Genomic DNA, 22,419 nt, shown 5'->3' with positions numbered 1-22,419 from the left:
TACACAACACATTTATTTTCTAACATTTTGCGTTCTGTGACCAGTTAATATGTCCCTCCTCCATTTCTTTGTTGTTACTAATCTTGCTTTCTGTTGATTCATCTTTTTAGATGAATTATCATTAATCTTCTATGTATTTTTCACATTGTGTTTAACTCTTAAAACAACAGTTTTATTTCTTGTATACATTCCTGTCAGTATTCCAGCAATTCCTTTCTAATTCCCAGTGTATCTTCCCACCATTGTGCATTTTCCCAAGTCAAGTGCATTATATTGTCAAACAACCAGAAGTGTAATATTGCCCTGTAATAATAATTGCAGTTTAACAACATTTGCAAATAGTGCAATAGTGCACTCAAGATTGCCCAGGGAGAAAAACTGAAAGAAGAGTTAGCAGTAATGGACCCTAATGAGCAGCTACTTTTTTTATTAATTATAATATCAAGAGGAAAAAGAAGCAAATGTCTTAAGGGCATGATCTCATCCTTAGGCCAATCAGCATAAAGAGAAAGATGCTGATGAAGAGCTAATTATGAGCAAATGCCTCGAAGTAGAATTAATAGCTATAAATATGAAATGCATTATCTCTCAGCCAAGAGAGTAATGTAATGTTGAGACACTGCTGTTCCTTCCCTCAGTGAATATAGCAGCCTAGCAATTCCTTGGGTTTACTCTTATATGCTTTTTTAATATCTGAGAACACAGAAGAATGTGGAGAGAGATCATAATTAGTCTTCTCATCTTTTGGGTGCCAGGTAAGACCATTTTCTTCTTCTCTTATACATTCTACAGGAACGCGAAGAGCCGACAGCTGTGGCATGGGACAACCGGCTTGGTGGATTGATGGTGGAAAGAAAGAAAGAAAGAAAGAAAGAAAGAAAGAAAGAAAGAAAGCAGTTTTGCTATGCATTGGCTGTTCCACTGAACCACAAAGCATGAGAAGAGGAAGGCCAAGGGCTGTCTGGTTCTGTCTAGAGCAATAATGGTGAACCTATGGGACGCGTTCCAGGGGCGGCACTCACAGCTCTCTCTCTTGGCATGCGCACCCTGGCCCAAGCATAGAGTTTGCCAGAATTCATTACTAGAAAGCCAGAGGGATGTGGCACTTTGCCATAAATAAGTGGGTTTTGGGTTGCAGTTTGGTAACTCAGTCTCTAAAAGGTTTGCTATCATGGTCTAGAGCAAAGACTTTGGATTTCCCCATGCCAACACATTTATGTTCTAATTTTTGTCCCTACCAGAAGCCACTCTGAAACAGGTCTGTGGCTACCATGATGTGGTTGAGTATCTAAATATTTCCTCTAATAAAGAACTCCTCTTATACACCATGCCCAAGAAGAACTGGGAAAGCTCCTTTGAAGTGGACCTAGACTTCACCTTGGTGTCCATCCTTTCAGTGGTAAGAAAGAAGTATTCATAATATCTTTGCTTTCCCTTCACATGACTAGTCCAGATATGTGGGTGAAGGAGTAGGGGTCAAAGCAACCTTAGGAACAAAGAGCTCTTTTTAAAAAAAGAACATAAAACTTCAGGCTTTTATTTCTTCTTGCAGTGGAAGAAACAGCATTATGAAAGGTACCATATACACTTGACTATAAGTTGACATCATGTATAAGTCAAGGGCAGGTTTTGGGACAAAAATTATAGATTTTGTTATGACCCATGGATATGCTGAGGGCAAAATTTAGGGTTATGTAACAAAGGATATAAAAAATGAAAACGGTGCTGAAGAACTTACAAAATTTAAGAAGAGATAAACTGTTTGCATTCACACTAAAGGCTTGATGAATGAGAGAGTAGAGGGGATCAGTGTTTCCTGGACATATTATAGTCTTGCCTTAATCAGGGAATGGATTCTTTTTTTATAAGAGTCAAACTGCAGTACTTACATTGACCCATGGATAAGTTGACTTGGGTATTTTGGGTCAATTTTTTGACTAAAATTTCTAGACTTATACATGAGTATATGCAGTAAGCTAGAAAATTCACCAAGGAAAAGCATGTTCATCATAAATGTAGATGTAAATTCAGGGTTTTCCGTCACGCAACAAAGAGTTCTTTCTTCAAAAGTTCTCTCTTATATAGAAGAGTGAAATACTCGGAGGAGAATCGCAGGACACTCACTTTACTTATTCATTATGAGAAAGGAGGCTCATGGCATTTAAGGCTCTCTGATTTATTTCAGCATAAGCTTTTGTAAACTGCAGCCCACTTCTTCGATACATGAAGCTTTTTCCATCGATAATGAAGAAATTACCTCCTTTGTTCAGCAGTTGCCCAGCAATGACATAGGGTATCTGTCAGTTTTGTGTGATGTGTGTGTGTCTGTGTGTGTGTGTTGAAAGAGAAAAAATGTTCATAGTGGCCATCCACCTAGTTCTTCCCAAGAGCTCAAGCCTTTCCAAATGCAATCCAATCCCCCACTGCTCAGGCGGAATCTCCATTGGAGACTATTGGAATCATGTTTGAGTCAATCTGTACAGCCTAGCTCTGCCTATGAATGAAGTCCAATCCTCCATCATATGAACTTGCAAAACTTTTTTCCTCCACTCATTCACCCACACTAGCAGCCTGCCAAGTTACCTAAAAGCAGCTCTGGAGGGCTTTCTCGGCTCTCAAGAGCCAATTTCAGTGTTGGGAAAGGAAACCTGCAGTAGGGAGGGAGAATCATGCCTCTTCCAGTTGTCCAGGAATCTTCCACAATCTGTTTTTCTACCAGTAGAAATCTACTGTTGAATCTAGCCTTTCTCTCAATTCTTCAAGAAAGGAGGTGTACAGGTTTTCTCCTAATAATAGTTCCCCTTTTATTTATTTACAGAAAGAAAAATTGCAGGTGGTCACATTCTATTTCTGGCTTTATGTGGTAAGATTTTTTTTCTGCCCTGTAAATGCAAATCCAGGGCCATCATTCCAGGGAAATGCAGGCTATGATTGAAAAACAACAACTAATCTTTGACTCTTTCCCATCCCTGCCCTGCTAGATCTGGACAAATGAGTTCCTCTCCTGGAATCCTTTGGACCTCTGTAACATTTCCAGTATCTCTGTTCCGACTAATCTTTTTTGGGTCCCTGATATTTTCATAGATGAACGGTGAGTCAGTTTTTATTTATATTTTGATGATAGCTTCAGACTGCATTTTGAAAGCAAGTTCAGCTGATTGCTGGGCTTGATGCAGTACTATGTATGGATAGGCTCATCCAAACTTTGTGCCAGTTTATATCATACCATTTAATGTTGCTTCTTGTTGCTTGCCCATCCAGACTCCTGACTTCAATAAAAAGATGGCATATTTCAGTTTATTTGGGGGTATATTGCTTGTGATGTGCAGGTTGACCTTAGATGTAGGGGTGTCCAAATCCTCAAATCTCCCGATATGTTTCCAGATTGTTATAATCCCCACCTAGTATCCTTCTTTTTTTCTCCCATGGCCTTCTTACTATATATACTCATGTATAAGTCAAGAAATTTTAGTCAAAAAATTGACCCCAAAAACCTAGGTCGACTTATTCATGGATCAATGTAAATACTATACTTTAAATATTATTGAAAGGGGAACCATCCCCTGGTGAAATGCAAGAATGCAGTCTGTCCTGGAATCACTGACTTCTCTCTGCTGCTCTCTCTTTCATTCAGCCTTTAATGTTAGCTAAAACCATTATGCCTGCCAGAATTTTGTAGGTTCTTTGGCACTGTTTTCCTTTGCTCAGTCATTTAGATCCTTTGTTGCATGTCTCTAAGTTTAACCCTCAACTTATCCAAGGATCATATCAAAATCCTTAATTTTGCCCCTAAAACCTGCCCTTGATATGAGGTCAGTGTATAGTTGAGTATATACGGTAATTTCATTTTTATTTTGAATTTACTTTCTATTTTGAATTTATAGAGCAATAGTGGTTAAAGATAATGGGGTTATTATTGTGTTTTCTCTGAGCATGCCCTTCTTCACATACACAGGCATGCTGTAGACAATCTCCTCCAGTGCTTCAATTTGCATAAAAAGTGAGTGAGCAATGTGGAGGTGATCTTGCAAAAGTGACATTTCACTCATGCACTATAATTATTTTAAAATGTATGAAAGAAAGATAGGCTAGAGAAAAGAAGGAGCCCCCCCCCCCCCCGCCCGATATGCCTTTGAATGAAAAAGAAACCGGTTCAAGGTTAGGAATAAAATGTTGCAGCTGGTGCTGGGAATTGCTAGAAAATAGTGTAGGAAAACAAAAATGTTGTTTGAATAGTTTGTAAAAGCTAAGAACCAAATACTGTGATCTTGTGACACATTTACCCCATCTGGAAGAGCCCATTCCTAGAAATCAAGCATAACAAATCAATCCCAAAGTCTCTGCTAAAACTATATGAAAGTGTTTAAACAGTATAGACTATGTGTATTTTATGCTGCTTTTCAAGTATATAATATAGTATATTGCTGCATCATCCATAATTCATGAAGCCATTCTTTACTCATGTTCATACCTTCAGTGGTGGTTACACTGATGAAAATGTTTTCCACATGGAAGCCAAATCTATGGCCCATTATGTGGAAAGTACCATCCTTTCATAACTATCATACTATGTCTTTAGAGCTGATGAAGACAAGTTCACACCCAGTCCTTTTGTTAACATCTTATCTACGGGTCGTATTTATTTCTTACAATCGTATCGACTTACCTCCTCCTGCAACCTAGATGTCCATGCATTTCCTTTCGACAAACAAAAATGCAACTTGACAATGACAGCTTCAGTATATCATGGTAAGCACAGTTATATTTCCCTGAACTGTTATGATTTTTGGCTTCCTCCTGTCATGCATTTACTTTTCAATGCACATCCCCAGTTTATACTCTGTGTATTCAAATTCAACTTCATTTCTGAACTTCACCTCTTTTCCATCTATGCTTTCAGTCCCTAATATTTTTTCCTACTACATCCATCATTCCTTGTTTTATTACCCATATATCTTTTTTCATTCACTGTGTTCTTCCTTGCATATCTGTTCTACCCTGCTCCCTCCTCCCAGTTCAGTGTCTTTGGTGTCTTCAAAAATTGAGCCAGTGTTTTTGATTTATTTATTTCATTTTATGCCACTTTTCTCCCAGAAAGGAACCCATGAGTTGTTCTTATGGATATCTTTTTGGCTTGCATTCACAATCACCACTCAATGTACTGTTGATAAATCATGTGATCCCATGTTATGGTTTTATTTGCATGCTAAGCAATCTTATGCTATGGTATAAGATCAAAGGACATACATTCCGGCCCAGTACTACAGAATGCATGCTTTTTATGAACTCATGACTGTGGATTTTTATTTGCAGGGGAGGGCCAAGATCCTATTTGGTGGAGCATAAAGTATAATTATACTTGTGGATCCAAGAGGCTGCTACCTCTTCCCCAACTGTGCAATGGTAGGCAGACAGCTCTCAGGCACAGCTCTGCCCCTCTGGTCATAGACTGGCCATGAGGATGAGCCTGGAAACTATCCAGTTTCATCAGTGCATAGCGGGAAGTGAAGAAGAAACCTTCCCCAATCCCAAGGGCAAAGTTTGGTGCTTCCTCTTCAGCTGTGCAGTGGCAGCTCAATAGTGTCCAGGCATAGCCCTGCAGTTAATGAATGGCTCTGAGTAGTAATGGAGTTGTGCCAAGGTACTGGGTACCTCCTTTGTCAGTGTCCCCAATGTACTTATGGTGATATAACTGGGTGTACCTCTGCCAACATAAGATACTGACTGCAGACTCATTGCCTGTTTCATTCCTGGAAGTTTTTGGGGGATGCAGACATTTGGTTGGCTGCTTTCCTATTTGTTCCAGCTCCTTCTTTTGTTTTGCTTTTCTTGCCAAATAAAATTCATTAAGGAAAAAAAATCAGAATAACTGCAGAGTGCCTTTTGATTGCAATTAAGAGAGTCATCTGGATAGAAGCACACTTTGACTACATTGTCTTGAAGAGGCAAACATTCGTCTGTATTTCTGCATTATTTTGAAGAGGCAGCTCACTGTCATTTGTCTTCTATTATCTCTAGAGGACCAACTATTACTGAAGAGTGCTATAACTTCCAAGATGGCAAATCAAGAAAGTCACAAAAATTATTTGACCAATGGTGAATGGAAGTTTGAGGAACTAAAGATCACTGAGCAAATGATCTCATATGATGGTATATCTAACGTCAATGCTGTCATTTATGAGGTGTGTATGTGTTATGTGCCTTAGAATCAATCATAGAATCACAGAGTTGGAAAAGAGCAGAAAGGCCATCCAGTCCAGCCCCCTCCCATGCAGGAATACATAATCAAAGCACACCCCAACAGATGGCTATCCAGCCTATGTTTAAGACTATCCAAAGAAGGAGATTTTTCTATCATTCCAAGGCAGCCTTAAAATTGCCTGTTGACTTATGGTGATCCCATTAATTTCATAGGATTTTCTTAGACAAGGACCAGTGATAAATATATTTCTTAGGCAGGAAACAGAAGAATAAAAAAAGAAAATATATATTCCTGTAAACATATTGTGTCAGATTTAATACCTATAGATTTTAAAATGCTTTTATAAAGGCAGGTTTTAAAGTGTTTTTTTCTAGATATGCTGCTATAGCATGTTGAAGAAATAAATTTTCTTTGTTTTGCTAATGTCAATGGCTTCTTCTCTTTTGTTTCTTTTCACTGCTCCTCAAAATTTGGCAAAACTAAAGAGGTTCCTTACAGTTCGGTTGTTTCTTACACTTCAGAACTTTGTACAGTAGCTCTGGGCCTTATCACACGAGGGGTTTTGCAGCTCAGATCCAGAGTCACTGCGGGTCCAGCCATGCGTATTCACGTTATAACGTGATGTATTATCAGACATGATTGCTTTCTATGGGGGGGTCGTTCTGAGGCGGATCCACAGTCAATGCGGAGTGACTCCTCATTTTTGTGAATTCAGTAACAAGCGAATTCACAAAAATTGTTTCCATGCTCACTTCGATTTCATTTTGAATTGGTCTGGTGTGGAAGATCACCCTGATCTCACCCCCAGTGACCCCCTGCCACCTGTCCCATCATCCCCTGCCTGCTCCTTCACCTTGATCTCACCCCGTGACCCCCTGCCACCTATCCCATCATCCCCTGCCTGCTCCTTCACCCCGATCGCACCCCCAGTGACCCCCTGTCCCATCATTTCCTGCCTGGTCCTTCACCCCAATCTCTCCCCCAGTGACCCCCTGTGACCTGTCCCATCATCCTCTGCCTGCTCCTTCACCCCAATCTCGCCCCCAGTGACCCCCTGCGACCTGTCCCATCATTCCCTGCCTGCTCCTTCACCCCGATCTCACCCCCTCTGCCACCCTGGCACCTGTCCCATCATCCCCTGCCTCCTCCTTCACCCTGATCTCGCCCCCTCTGGCACCCTGCCATCTGTCCCATCATCCCCTGCCTCCTCCTTCACCCTGATGAAGGATGACAGCTAAGGAGGGGGCAGGGAAGGATGACAGCGTCCAGAGCCCCACTGAGCATGTGCAAGGGTGCCAATTCGAATCATTGAATCCCTCTGGTGTGGTAATACAATGTGCACTTGCTCCGCTTTGCCCAAGTAGAGACCACAATTTTGTTCCTCAGGTATGATAATACATCAAGTGAATTGCCTTGGAACCGAAGTGACTCTGCTCCCCCCTCGTTTTGAATTGGAGCTCCTGTTTCACGTGTGATAAGGCCCTCTGTTTGTAACCAAAAAAAAGGATATCCAAACTGTAATTATTGTATTTCTGATAAACTATTTTTAATATACAGTCAGCCTTCACATTTATGGGGATTATGGATGCAGGGCCCATGCAAAAGTGGAAAAGCTGTGAATATGTTAAGCCCCCACAAATAAACACTACCAACTCCTTTCCTGCCAACAGCCTCAGCTTGTCATTCCTTTTCCCATCTTGTTCCATGACACCTCAGCCTCAGCCAGATTGTCAAGCTCTGCCATGCGAATCTGCCTATTCCTCCACGCCTTGTGCTCCCCGAACCTCTCTTGTCCATCACACCAGCCCCTCACTCCAAAGTGAAAAAAGAAATTCCTTTTTCTTCTCGAAGGGAGAAACCCATGGCTGGCGGACTCAGCTGTCTTTGGAAGAGGAGGAGATAAGCCCCTTTCCTTGCTTCATTCCCATCTTCCCACCATGAACCCTTTGCAATCAGGCTGAGGCTGAAGGTTTCTCTTCTAAAGTAATTTCTAAAATGTGAAGGGTAAAGATTTTTTTCCCAAAAAAGCTTGCTGCCTCTTCTCCCCTCACCGCCTCCAACCAGTCCTCCCCCCTCCGCCATACACAAAACTTCAAACTTTCCAAACATTTTACATATTTTCCACAGGCAGAAAATTTCCTTGTGTCTGCCCTGCTACCTATGCCATGAGAAATGTTATTTCCTCCTTATAACTCAGATTTGTGTTGACTGTTTGTAACTTGGCAGACCTTCTGTACCTTATAGACCTTCTGTACCTGTATCATGAAAGTCCAACATTTAAACGTTATATTTTGGACTAACATAACTAAGCAGTAGTAAGAAATGGTTGTCTGTGTATTTGATTGTTTTAATTGCCATTTGTTGTTGCTGTTAACTGCCCTTGAGTCGATCTCGACTCATGGTGACTGTCATAGACTGCCCTGGATCTGACTTAAAGGCACAGTCAGAGGACTAAGACTCTGAAGACATAGAGGAGGCTGAGACAGGGGCAGTTCGGGGGCTGCCTGGATCAGCAGTCCCAGAGCAGGGTCAGGAAGCTGCAGAGGGAGAAACAGACTCTATGGACTCTAGGCTGCAGGTGCTAGAACCTGTGGAGCAAAGACAGGTCAAGGAGTCTTTGAGGCGTTCTTCCAGGCTAGAAGCCAAGGGGAGAGCTAATAGGTTTCAGCTGAGAGAAGCAGAAACCTTTTAAAAGACCTCCAGCTGCAAGAGGTTCTTTGCAGCTGACAACTAGTCTTGTTGTCCCTTGCTCTTTGATTCGTGATTCTGGTTATCTGACCTCTGGACTTGCCTTGTGACTATGCTCTTCCTCTGCCCTGTGCTGTGACTGACTGACTGGTATTGTGTGACCTTTGGACTGGACTCTGAACTATTCCTTTGTATATTCTCCTGCTGTGCTGTCCCCAGTAGAAGTAAGCAGGACAGTGACAGATCCTCTGACCTCCATTGCTCTGCTTAATACCTGCAACCCCATAAAACCTGTGACCTCCTTAATAGAGTCCATCCATCTGACATGTGGCCTTCAACTCTTCCTACTTCCCTCCACCTTTCCTAGCATTATTTCTTTTTCAATGAGTCCTTCCTTCTCATGATGTGTCCAAAGTACAACAACCTGTTTGGTCATCTTGGCTTCCTGGGAGGTTTCCAGCTTAATCTGCTCTAGCACCCATTTGTTTGCTCTTTTGGTTGTCCGTGGGATCCTCAGCACTCTTCTCCAGCATCCAGATTTTTGATGTTGTTAGTAGTAGTAGTAGTAGTAGCAGCAGCAGCAGCAGCAGCAGCAGTATAAAGGGGTGCTGAAGGGTTCATATCCTGACCAAGAAGAGAATGACTTAGAGCCAGGAAACCTACATGCTATTCCACATATTCACCCCCCAAAGTTCAATGCTTTTATAACATAATTTCTCAAGTTTCTTTAACCCTTTCAAAAATGTTTGATGTCTGGTCACAGAAATACTGATCGGCTGCTGCTATCATCTTGGAATCATTTGAAAAATTCTTTTCTTTCAAACACATTTCAAGGGTTGGAAACAGAAAATACAGATGGAGGAAGAGCTGATGAGTAGGGTGGATAGTCTATGTACTCAAACCCCAATTTTTTTCAAAACATTCATCATCTTACTAGCTCTGTGAGCAGGTGCATTGCCATACAAAAAGAAAACACATTTCCATGGATTCCATCAAATTTTTCCTTCAGTGCCTCCTTTAATTGGCACAGTAAGTTTGAGTAGGATTCTGCATTGTTTGGCCCTTCTGAAGATAGTCAGCCATCAAAATACTTTCTTATCCTAAAAGATTGTGACATAACCCTTCTTACTGACCTTTGAGTCTTGAATTTCTTCAGCTGTGGAGAAGTGACTCCACTGCAAGGGCTGTTGTTTGGTCTCCAGATCACAGTGATGTAACCATGTTTCATCAACAGTGACTAGTCCTTCCAAACAATTATCACTAGATGATTCAAAATACTGCAAAAACAACTTGGAGGTATCCACTTGATTCAGTTTCTGGTCAGCAGTCAAACATTTTGGTGACCATTTGGCTAACAGCTTCTGCATAGCCAACTGCTCATGAATTATAAACTCAATGCATTTCTGGGATAGCTCTAGTGTCTCAGAAATGGTTTTAGATGAGGTTTGCCGATCTGTTAAAATCAGGACATAAACATACTCAACAATTTCATGAGCTGACACCGTTAAAAGCTTCCCAGATCTTGCTGCATCTTTGGTCTCAAAATCTCCATGCTGAAACTTGACACACCACATCTTCACTTTTGAGGATGATGGGCATTTATCACTTAATATTTGCATCATATACTGGTGGTTTTCCTTTTTAGTTTTCTTCTTCAGGAATAAGATCTTCATGATGGTGAGAAGTTCAGCACTTCATGGAATCATAGAATAGAATCGTAGAGTTGGAAGAGACCGCAAGGGCCATCCAGTCCAACCCCCTGCCATGCAGGAAATGTAAATCAAAGTATCCCCAACAGATGGCCATCCAGTCTCTGTTTAAAGACCTCTAAGGAAGGAGACTCCACTACACTCCAGGGGAGTTTGTTCCACTGTCGAACAGCCCTTACTGTCAGGAAGTTCTTCCTAATGTTGACATTGTTGTTGTTGTTAGCTGCCCTCAAGTCAGTTCCAACACGTGGTGACCCTGTGGATGAGACATCTTCAAGAATCCCTATCTTCCACTGTCTTGCCCAGATCTTGCTGGCTCTTACCCATAACCTCCCCTGATCGGGTCTATCCATCTGGCCTCTGTTTGAATACCTCCAAGGAACGAGACTCCATCACACTCCGAGGGAGTTTGTTCCACTGTGGAACAGCCCTTACTGTCAGGAAGTTCCTCTTAATGTTGAGGTGGAATCTCTTTTCCTGTAGCTTGCATCCATTGCTCCAGGTCCTAGTCTCTGGAGCAGCAGAAAACAAGCTTGCTCCCTCCTCAATATGACATCCCTTCAAATATTTAAACAGGGCTATCATATCACCTCTTAACCTTCTCTTCTATAGGCTAAACACCCCAGCTTCCTAAGTCATTCCTCATAGGGCATGGTTTCCAGGCCCTTCATCATTCTAGTCACCCTCCTTTGGACATGCTCCAGTTTCTCTACATCTTTTTTGAATTGTTTTGCCCAGAACTGGACACAGTATTCCAGGTGGGGCCTGACCAAGTCAGAATAGAGTGGCACTATTACTTCCCTTGATTTAGACACTATACTTCTATTGATGCAGCCTAGAATTGCATTGGCCTTTTTAGCTGCCACATCACACACTATTGACTCATATTCAACTTGTGGTCTACTAGGACACCTAGATCCCCTTCACACATAGATGTTTATCACACTATACTCTTAACGAGCTATGATTCCAGTGTGACTCCTCTAGCTGCCTCCTGCTGCATTCTGGGATTGGCAGTTTTAAGGAGGGGTATTTAGAATTCTCAGGCAGAGAACTTCTGTGCCTGAGAATTCTAAATACCCCTCCTTAAAACTGCCAATCCCAGAATGCAGCAGGAGGCAGCTAGAGGAGTCACACTGGAATCATGGCTCGTTAAGAGTATAGTGTGATAAACCTCATAGTCTCATTCAGTCAGGTGTCTCCCATCCTATATCTATGCATATCAAAAAAAATTTGCCCTAAGTGCAGTACCTTACATTTCTCTGTGTTGAAATTGTTAGCTTTGGCCCAGCTTTCTAATCTATTAAGGTCATTTTGAATTTTGATCCTGTCCTCTGGGGTATTAGCTACTCCTCCTAGTTTGGTGTCATCTGCAGATTTGATAAGCATGCCCCCTGTTCTTTCATCTAAGTCATTGATAAAGATGTTGAATAGCACTGAGCCCAGGACAGAACCCTGTGGGATCCCACTGGTCATTTCTCTCCAGGATGAAACGGAACCATTGTTGAGCACCCTTTGGGTTCGGTCGAACAATTACAAATCCATGTAACAGTTGCCTCGTCTAACCCACATTTTACTATCTTGTTTGCAAGATTATCATGGGGGACCTTGTCAAAGGCCTAACTGAAATCAAAATATGCAATATTCACTGTGTTCCCTTCATATACCATGCTGCTAATTTTATTTAAAAGAGAGAGAGGGGGGGGGGGTTTAGCCGAAGGCTTTCATGGTTCATGGCTGGCATCCATAGTTTTTTGTGGGTTTTTCAGGCTATGTGGCCAGGATGGCCTTTTTAGAAAGAAACTCTGATAGAACATGGCCACATAGCCTGAAAAATCCACAAAAAACTATAGAGAGAAGGTTTGTTTGGCATGATTTGTTTCTCTGAATCCCATGTTGCCTTTTTGTGATTATGGAATTGTCTTCTAAATGTTCACAGACTCTCTGTTTAATGATCTGCTCTAGAATCTTTCCTGATATTGATGTCAGACTAACTGGATGATAATTGTTGGGATCCTCTTTTTTCTATTCCTCCTCCTTTCTTGTCTGCTCTATTTCTCTTTAAAAAGTCATACCCCTCTATTACTGTGTTCCAATCATGAGATTCATCCCACCAGGTTTCAGTGATGCCTGCTATATCATATTTGCTTTGTTATGCTAGGAGTTCATCCTGTTTATTACCCATGCTTTGTGCATTAGTGTAGAGATATCTAGGACCGTGGGTCCTCCCCACTTGCTGCCTGTGTAAGTTTTTTGCCTCTCACTGTTGGGTCCTTGCACTATTTGCCTTGTTCCCTCTATAATTTATTTCCAGCCCTTGATGAACTCTTGCCTTCCAAAATACTGTCTCCCTCCCCCATATAAGTCAGTTAAAAAAAACCTGACCAAATTTTTGGGACTATTGGCAAAAATGTTTCTGCCAGCTGGCATTAGGTGCAAACCATCCCTTGCCAGAAGTCCGCCCTCATGGAACCGCAGCCCATGATCCAAGAATCCAAACCTTTCTTGGGGACACCATCTACGGAGCCAGTTGTTTACATCTGCTATTTTCCTCTTCCTTCCTGGACCATGCCCTTCAGCTGGGAGAAGAGATGAGATGACAACCTGTGCATCCATCTCTTTCAGCTTCCTACCCAGAGCCTCATAATCCCTTCTGATACTCTGAAGGCTGTGCCTTGCAGTATCATTGGTTCCTACATGAACCAAAAGAAAGGGGTTTGTGGCCTTCCTCTCTTTCTTCTACCCTCTACTTTTCCTAGCATTGTTGTTTTTTCTAGTGATCTATGTCTTCTCATTATGTGACCAAAGTACGATAGTCTCAACTTGATCATCTTTGCTTCCAAAGGAGGACTCTGGTCTGATCTGCTCTAGAACCCATTTGTTTGTCTTCTTGGCTGCCCATGGTATCCTAAGTAATCTTCTCCAGCTCCACATTTCGAATTAGTTGATTTGCTTTCTGTCTGCTTCCTTCACTGTCCAGCTCTCGCATCTGTACATGCTAATTGGAAACACAATGCCCTGAACAATTCTGACTTTAGTGCTCAGTTATATGTCTTTGTTTTTAGTATCTTTCTTTTTTAAAAGTTTTATTAATGTTTTAAAAATTTAACATGGTTTGCAAAGATTATATACTGCAAATTTTTCTAAATCCCTTTCCCACCCTCCACCATTATTTTGGGAAGTTCATAATTCCCATAATTACAGACTGTTCTGTCTACTTTTTTCCTTCTTTTTCTTCCTTTATCACTGTCTATTTAATACAATTTATCTTTGAAATTTCACAACTCTGTTAATTTATGTTTAAATGTTTCTTCAAACTTATATAGCTTAAATGTTGGTCTTGAAAAGTTAACATGGATTATTGTTATTGTTCTAGTATAGTTTTCTTTAATATTATATTTTACAAATATTAAATAATCCAAGTTTCCTTAAAATGATTTAAGAATAAAATCCATTCTTGTTTGTAATTTTCAAAGAGGCTTTTTGGTATCTTTCATAGCTACCCTTTCCACTTCTAGTCTTCTTATTTCTTGACTGCAGTCTCCACTCTGGTCAATGTTTGATCCTAGATATGGGAATTCGATCCGTTGGGAGAGGTGGGATAAAAATTATTATTATTATTATTATTATTATTATTATTATTATTATTATTATTAAACTATTTCAATTTCCTTGTTGTCTAGATTGAATTTGTGTATTTTTTCTGTGGTCATTATTTTTGTTTTCTTTATGTTCAGCATCAGATCTGCCTTTGCACTTTCATCTTTGACCTTTCTTATTAACTGTTCCAATTACTCAATGTATTTATTATGGTGTTGTCTGCATATCTTAGGATGTTAATTTTGCTTCCTCCTATTTTCACTCCTCCTTTTTCTGATTCTAATTCTGTAAGGTGATAGGATGCAGCCTTGCCTGACCCCTTTTCCTATTGTTTCCCCGAATTCTGTTCTGACAGTGGCCTCTTATCCTTGGTACAGCTTCCGCATCAAGACTATCAGATGTAGTTGCACCCTCATGTCTTTGCGTGTGTTTCATAGTTTTTCATGATCTATACAAAAAAATGTCCAACAATGTATGCAAGCTCCAGGAAAAAGAGATTCCACCTCAACATTAGGAGGAACTTCCTAACAGTAAGGGCTGTTCGACAGTGGAACACTATTCTTCAGAGCGTAGTGGAGTCTCCTTCCTTGGAGGTCTTTAAACAGAGGCTGGATGACCATCTGTCGGGGTGCTTTGATTGTGAGTTCCTGCATGGCAGGGGGTTGGACTGGATGGCCCTTGCAGTCTCTTCCAACTCTATGATTCTATGAAACACATGCTGATTCTTTTTTGGAATTCTTTGGTGCACTCCATTAGCCATCACATGTTTGCAATGTGGTCCCTAGTGCCCCTTTCTTTTCTGAATCCTGCTTGCACCTCTGGAATTTCTCTCACCATGTATGTTGGAGTCTGTGCTGCAGAATGTTGAGCATTATTTTGCTTGCATATGAGATTAGTGCTATAGTGCTATAGTTGCTGCAGTCTTTTGTATCTGCTTTCTTGTGGATTGGTATGCATATCAAGCTTATCTAGTCTGTTGGCCACCTCTTTGTTTTCCATATTTGTTGGAATATTTCAGTTAGCACTATAGTTGCATCTGTATGTAGGCACTGTGGCAGTTCAATTGGGATTATCACCTGTTCCCGGTAATTTATTTTTTCCCATTTCCTTTATTGCAGATTCCACTTCACTTCTTAGAATTTGGGGTTCGTCTTTATATGGCCCCTCATTCTAAATATCATTCATTCACTTGTCTCTTTTGTATAACTTTTCTGTGTATTGCCTCCAACGTCTTCTTATTTCTTCTTGTTCCTGCATTATGTTCTTTTTTTCTCCATAAAGCATCCCTGTCCTTGGTTTGAACTTGGCTTTAATTTCTAGGATTTTTTTTTTGATAGAGGTCTCTCATTCTTCCCTTTTTGTTTTTGTCTTCGATTTCTCTGCATTGGTCATTGTAGTATTTCTCCTTATCCCGGCGTATCAGACATTGCACAGTTTTGTTCATACTCTTGGATTTGTTAGTATTCAATATTAGTATTAGTATTCAATATTACATTGAAAATGCTATGTTCTCCACTTTAAACTTTGATATATTTAAATCTTTCCCCTTGTCTTTTTGGACAGATTACTATGTCAAGGAGATCCATTCTGCATGTGTTAGTGCTGATCGTGCCAACGTTTGCTCTCTTTTTAGTGGACATGGCAATTTCTTATGCCTTTACCATTCCCGGAGAAAAGATTGCCTTCAAAATAACCCTGATCCTAGAAGTCTCATTTTTGTCCCTGATTCTTAATGATATGCTACCAGCAACATCAGATGAACCACCAGTGATAGGTAACTGGGTGAATTCTTCAGCAATGACAGTCTGAACAGTTAGGGCCTGTCAAATTTGGATTTATTTCCATGGGTCCAGTGCACAACATGGTTAAACGAGTAGAGCCTTGGTTGGCAACTCATTTTTTGATGGGGACATTATTTGTGCCTCATTAGTTTGTGCCTATTATAAAGATGTCTAATATAACATAAAGGCATCTAACTGCTGTACAAAGTGTCGTACAAATGCTAATGTGGTATTATGATTCTCTTTTTGTGCAACATTATACCACTTTAGCATTTGTATGGCACTTTATACAGCAGTTAGGAATTTTTAAAGCACTTCATATATGTTACCTTGAGGTCCTTAGCATATCCCTTTAAGGTAGAGCAGTTGTGGTGCCCATTCCTAACACTAGACTGTAAAAATTAGTAGAGCTTGGTAGTACCCCATTTTAAATAATTAGTGAGTTGTAATAAAGTTTAGTCTTTCCTTCCTTCCTTCCTTCCTTCCTTCCTTCCTTCCTTCCTTCCACCACCGCCTCCTACATCTATATTCTTCTTTCCAGAAAGCTGTATCTATATTCTTCCCAGGAATATAGACAATGATTATTATTATATTTATGTATATCCCACTTTTTCTCCATGAGCTGGCTTACAGATTCAAAGAAAAATACAATTGAAAACATACAAAAGTGAGCATTAAAACAGAATTAAACTAGTACAGTATTAAAACACATCACTCATTAAAAGAATAATATACAATTAAAAATATAAAAGCACTTAAAAACAGTACATAGTAAAACAACTGAAAATACTAAAACACATTTAAACAATAAATATAAAACTATATACAGGCTCTTAAACAACTACAAAAGCAGCACCACACAGCATTAAGAGCCCAACCATAACCATTTGTAAAAGCCTGGAGGCACAAAAATGTTTTAACTTACCACCAGAAAGATAGCTAGAATGGGGCCACCCTGGCCCCTCTGGGTAAGGAATTCCAAAGTCTGGGAGCAGCCACTGAGAAGGTCCTATCCTTGTCCCCACCACATGAGCCTGAGAAGGTAGAAGGACAGAGAGGAGGATCTCTCCAGATGATCTTAAAAATGGGCTCCTACAGGGAGATGACGGTCCTCCCCTTAACCTAGACCCAAGCTAACAGTACATATGCTAACAACAACAACTCTCTTCTCCTTCTCCTCAGGAATATAGATAAGTTGACAACAATTTTCTTCCATTCCTCTTCCTTCTTCTCCTGCTTCATTTTCTTCCTCCTCTTTCTCTTCTTCTTTCTGTTCTTCTTTGGATGTAGCCACACTACAAAATTAAAGGAGTTGCACACCACTTTAACTGCCATGACTCTATTTGTAATTTGGTGAGGGACCAGAGCTCTCTGATAGACCAGAATGAATATAAAACCCCATGATTATGTAGGATAGAGACATAGAAGTTAAAATGCTGTCAAACTCCTTTAATTCTGTAGTGTACATACATCCTTCTCCTTCCCTCTTCTCAACATTAAAGGGCTAACTAGAACAGTAGCCTTAACTCTTTACTATCATGGGATAGTAAAAGGAATTGAGACCCTCTCCAAAATTAACAGCAGGGATCTGCTTGGCAACCGTGTTAAACATGCTGGTAAAACAGAGCTTTGAAACCATATATAAATAGGTGTGTGTTGTGAGGGAGATTGCTAAACAAATTGGATTATTTCTAATTATGTTCTTGTGCTAATGGAAATAAATTAAAGTCGCATAAAGCTTGATACCCGATATTTCCTAGAATCTTCTATCCCTGCAACCTTCCTGTATCCCTCCAAAATCATGCCCTCCATCTGTCCTGATAAATCCTGTTTTTACAGTGTCCCACATTCTCTGTTCTTCTACCATTTCCTCCCTTTGTCCTCAGCTTACTTCAAGTGCTGCAAAATGAGTGCAAAGTGCAAAAGTAGGGTAAGCCACCATTGGATCAACCCACTACATCTGTAAATACTAATTTTGTTTAATTGTTAACTTCAATGTGTCTGATTAATAATTACTGGTCTGTCTGTGTGACTAGCCATGAAAAACTCTCATGCTTTTTCCTCCTGTTGTTCAAAAAGTCACTAATTTCATGCTTTTATGGACTAACTACAAAATGTGAAATACACTATGCAAGCTATAGAAGCTTCACTGGTTTCTTTATCAGGTAAAGATGTTAAAAGTCATACAGGAGAGAAATGGTGACAATAGAGTCAGAGGTCTACATCCTGTCTGAAATGTTGCCAGTTCAGATGGTATTGAGGTATTTCAATGCAGGCAGAGCCTGCTCCCCTTATTGGCCACATGAGCACTAGGGACATAGAACAATTAAAAACAGAGTTTGAAAGACTTTCTTTTTGCTTGGAAAGGGCTTATTTGGTTGCAGAGCAGCTCATGTCCTGTTAAAAAGCAGCGGCAACAAAAGTTTTTAAAACGAAGTTGAAAAAAACAAACAGTTTTTCAGTTCAGTGTGGAACTTGGGAAATTTAATCTTCAACCAAATAAGTATTTTCTCATGTGTTAGACTTTTTGTGTTTTTATATGAATGGAACTGCTGATATCCCTTAATTCAGACTTAATGTCATATTTAATTACCAAACTTATCCTGTGACATCATTCCTCTAAGATCATTGGGACCCACTCATTCTGCCATAGTCTAGATGTCTGGTTTTGGCTCTCTTTGGGCCTTGGATGCTTGTGAGCTATGAACCCTAGCAGAGAACATTGTCATCATTATGAAGAAAAATTCAGCTGCCAGTCTAGTCAGCTCTGGTTCACTACCAAATCTCTTCTAGATGCCAGGCCACCCAGTTATGCCAGCCCCATTCTCTCTACAAACAAAAGCAAAGCAAAGGTTCTTGCCTCTTCCAATATCTGCTCCTACCCAGCCTCCTCACACAGTTACTCATAATATGTGATCATCACATCAAATAATTTGTGTAGCTCTGTTTATGAGATCAGACTTTTAAGAAAAGCCTTCAAGGACCCATGTTCACCACTCCTGTTTCTTCTTTGATGTAGCAATGTTTTTCAGCGGCATGTTCATGTTTATGATCCTTGGTATCATGGAGAATGCCTTCGTGCTGTATCTCAGGGAAAAGAAAGCAAATCTCGTACCCTTGGCTGCATTTGTAAATAGATTTAAGAGAAAGGAGAAAAAAGAATCCGAGGAACCTGTGATGTACCTGGGTAAGCATTCGCCAACAGGTAAATAACATTGGCTAATAATAATAATAATAATAATAATAATAATAATTGGCAGAGAAAAACAGGTTCTGAGAAGCTGGGGAAGAGGAATAAGATCTCTTAACATGATGTGTGTTTAGTTTTAGGGGATTGTATTCCAACTTCTCCTCTGAGGCAAAATGGGAAAATATCCCTGAAGAAGTTTGGTATTGGTTTAATTGCCATGGCTCCTTCCTGTGGAATTCTGCAATTCCCTGGTACTACAGCACTATATCTCCCTAGTAGAGAACTCTGTCTCATACTAACTTAGGAATTCTGTGGGATGGAGTCAGATTGATATAACTGTGTTGATCAGCTGTCTGACTGATATAACTGTGCAGTTTAGACATACCTTTATTTTCTCCTGTCACCACTCTTTTGAAGTTTCTATTCCTTAACAGGCAAAAGAGTGTCCATTATGAGTGCATTAGCCTTCCATTCCTCTGCACCAAGAAACACACACCTCTCTCCAAATTCCTGGAGAGTTCCCTCTACTCTTCATTTCATGGGCAGAAAAAAAACAAGGGACACAGTGAGGCAGTGGTAGCCAAGTTCTTTCATCTGCTGAATATACATATAACAATAGCAGCGGCCTGAAAGCACGTTGAGAATAATTTCTTCACAGGGAAAGTCCTCTTCCTGGTAATGTGCTGTGGTGTGGAAGCAACCTAGGAAATCTCAGAGGTCATTTTGTGGGTCTATAGTAGCTAATCCCTTTAGTTATAGATCCATTCAGATGTTCTTCTTACCCTTTTTATTGGCTGGGTTCTGTGACGGTGTTATGTGTATTTCATGCATTTCACAGCAACAAACACAGTCTTTTTCCAACTGTACATGCAAGAGAGAGCTGGTACCAATCCCAGTTCTCCAAGAAGTGTTGCTTGTATGATGATGTTTTCAAACACCTGTTCACCACCTTCACTCCATTATGTTTAACTATAGAATTTCTGAATTCTATCCTGTTGTGATAGCAGCCTAATCTTTATCTTGTAGTGCACTCTTATATTAACTTGTATTACAACGTTATATGATGTTGCATATACTCTTTTATGTTGCCTTCCAAACATAGAATATGAATTAATGCTAGGAAGCAGTTAACATCTTGAGATGGAGAGTCAATAGGGATGAGGTTGCTGTCAAGAGGAAATTGGCTAGCCCGAGCCATTGAAAGGCACAAGAATTATCCAGTAAGGGGAGACAGCTAGTGTTGTGGAAGCAACCTTATTTTAGCCTGAGAGAATAGCATTAATTATTTTGCGTATCAAATGTGTCATTTCTGAGTGATAATTTAGTTTAGAAGGTGGAAGTAAATCAAAATAAATTTTGATTAACAGGGCTGTATTATTCACTATAGATTGGAAAATTTGAAATACTTAATTTCATATCATTTTACATGAGGATGGAAAGTACAAAGATCATGAGCCACGTGGACCTGCCTACTTTAGGCAGAGACCTTGGCTGCATCTGCACTACAGAAATATTTCAGTTTGACACTGCTTTAACTATCATGGCTCAACACTATGGAATTCTGAGAGCTCTGGTGCCACAACAAACCACAAATCCCAGGATTCCATAGTATTCAGCCATGGCAGTTAAAGCAGTGTCAAACTGTATTATTTCAACAGTGCAGATGCAGCCCTTGAGAGTCTTCTTGGCTAAGGCTGCATCTACATTGCAAAAATAATGCCATTTGACACTGCTTGTCATGGCTCAATGCTGTCATGGCTCAAGGATATAGAATTCTGGGATTTATAGTTTTGTGAGATATTTAACCTCTATCAGAGAGCCCTGGCTCCACAACAATCTTCAAATTCCAGGATTCCACAGGATAGAGCTTTGACATTTAAAGTACTGTCAAACTACAATAATTCTACAGTGTGCCAGCAACTTGACTATGTCTTCCAAAGGATGTTGATCATTTATTACGGCTGAGTTCTGCAGGGCAAACCCTATCATTCCACCTGGCTGGTGTAAGCAGTAATGAAGGTGGAGGCATGCTATTTCTGTCCAGTTGGAAGTGTAGGTCATTGCATCTGTACTGTGTTATAAGAAACGGCATTCAAAATTTCTGCAACAAAATCATAGATTAGAACTGAGAACCCAAACACTCAGCTGTTCTTCTTTCACTATGCATTCCTGTATTCTTAAACTTTAGGGATAGACAAACATATTTTGGCATCTATTGGAGGCTTATTGCATGGCTTGTGAAACTGGTTTACTTCTGTCCGGCTTAATGCTTAATTTGGGCAGTATCCTAATTTGCTGCCCAAATGCAGCTCAGGTCCATCTCTGCTTCCAGGAGCACTCCGCCAGCCATTTTCTTAAGTCAGAAAACTCCCATATCCGAAAAGAGCCATGGAGAACACTCCTGGAAGTGGGGATGGACCTGGGCTGTATTCGGGTGGCAAATTAGGCAGCAAAAACCTTCTGATAACATTAGGATGCCCCCTGAATAAAGCTTTAAGCCGGATAGAGGTAAACCAGTTTTACAAGCCATGCAATAAATCTATTGGTTAACACCAACCAGAGTAGACCCATTCAATCAATTGTTGAATAGTGTGAGTCAGCACATAGGTAAGCCCCACTGACTCAATGGGTCTACTTTCTTAAGGAGTATTACCATGATTTAGGCAATCATTTCTTTTAATGTCTTTATATCTTCTCCTCATTTTCTTCCATACAGGATCTGAGATGCCTAAGGAGAATGATCAGAGTGCTCCACTTGCATTGGCAGAAAACAGTGCTGCAGCAGACAGCCTGGCATTTCTAAAACAACTAAATGTGGAGCTGCAACAGATCAAGAAACACTTAGCCCTAGAAAAATGCCAGGATGTACCTGAACAGGCCACACAGGATGAAATTGTACTTTTTGTGGAGAAGGGGCTTTATTATATCCGTTTGATTTTGTCAATCTTATTTTTAGGCTTCATTATTATAAGGTGGGCAAACTAAAGTATAGATCATTGGGATTTACAATGCAGAGCAAAGGCCCCATCATTCTCATAGACCAGAGAATCCACATGTGAGATTAATTGTGCTAGTTTACCTGCTGTTGGTTGCATGGGACCACTAATGACCATATGATGATATGTTGAGAAACCTCGGGCTCATTCCCACTTAAGTTTAATCCAGTTTGCGATTCGCCTTCACTCCGTGTCGGAGAATCGATTCCAAAAGATCCATCATTCCCACTATGAAAGTGGATCTTTTCATTAT

At 40.3% G+C, this 22,419-nt stretch overlaps 1 protein-coding gene across 1 annotated transcript; it reads left to right on the top strand.

Moving 5' to 3' along the window:
* Positions 1-1,327: 1,327 nt before the first annotated feature.
* Positions 1,328-22,155, top strand: LOC149322196 (5-hydroxytryptamine receptor 3A-like). The gene is made up of 8 exons (XM_089524312.1): positions 1,328-1,399; positions 2,819-2,863; positions 2,982-3,091; positions 4,580-4,749; positions 6,019-6,182; positions 15,763-15,973; positions 19,000-19,167; positions 21,887-22,155. The coding sequence occupies exons 1-8, from the start codon at positions 1,328-1,330 to the stop codon at positions 22,153-22,155; spliced, it is 1,209 nt and encodes a 402-aa protein (XP_089380438.1).
* The last annotated feature ends 264 nt before the right edge of the window (positions 22,156-22,419 follow it).

Source organism: Sceloporus occidentalis, unplaced genomic scaffold, assembly GCF_023333645.1.
Source record: "Sceloporus occidentalis isolate IW3139 unplaced genomic scaffold, rSceOcc1.0.p SCAF_1, whole genome shotgun sequence".
NCBI lineage: Eukaryota > Metazoa > Chordata > Lepidosauria > Squamata > Phrynosomatidae > Sceloporus > Sceloporus occidentalis.
The sequence above is the reverse complement of the archived record's forward strand: the minus strand, read 5'-3'. Positions and strand labels throughout refer to the sequence as shown.

Bases quoted from the DNA above. Each gene is read 5' to 3' on its own strand.
- LOC149322196 (XM_089524312.1), top strand. From the start codon at position 1,328: ATGCCCAAGAAGAACTGGGAAAGCTCCTTTGAAGTGGACCTAGACTTC. The intron at 4,750-6,018 runs GTAAGCACAGTT...TATTATCTCTAG, and splicing joins GACAGCTTCAGTATATCATG to AGGACCAACTATTACTGAAG. The intron at 15,974-18,999 runs GTAACTGGGTGA...TCTTTGATGTAG, and splicing joins AGATGAACCACCAGTGATAG to CAATGTTTTTCAGCGGCATG.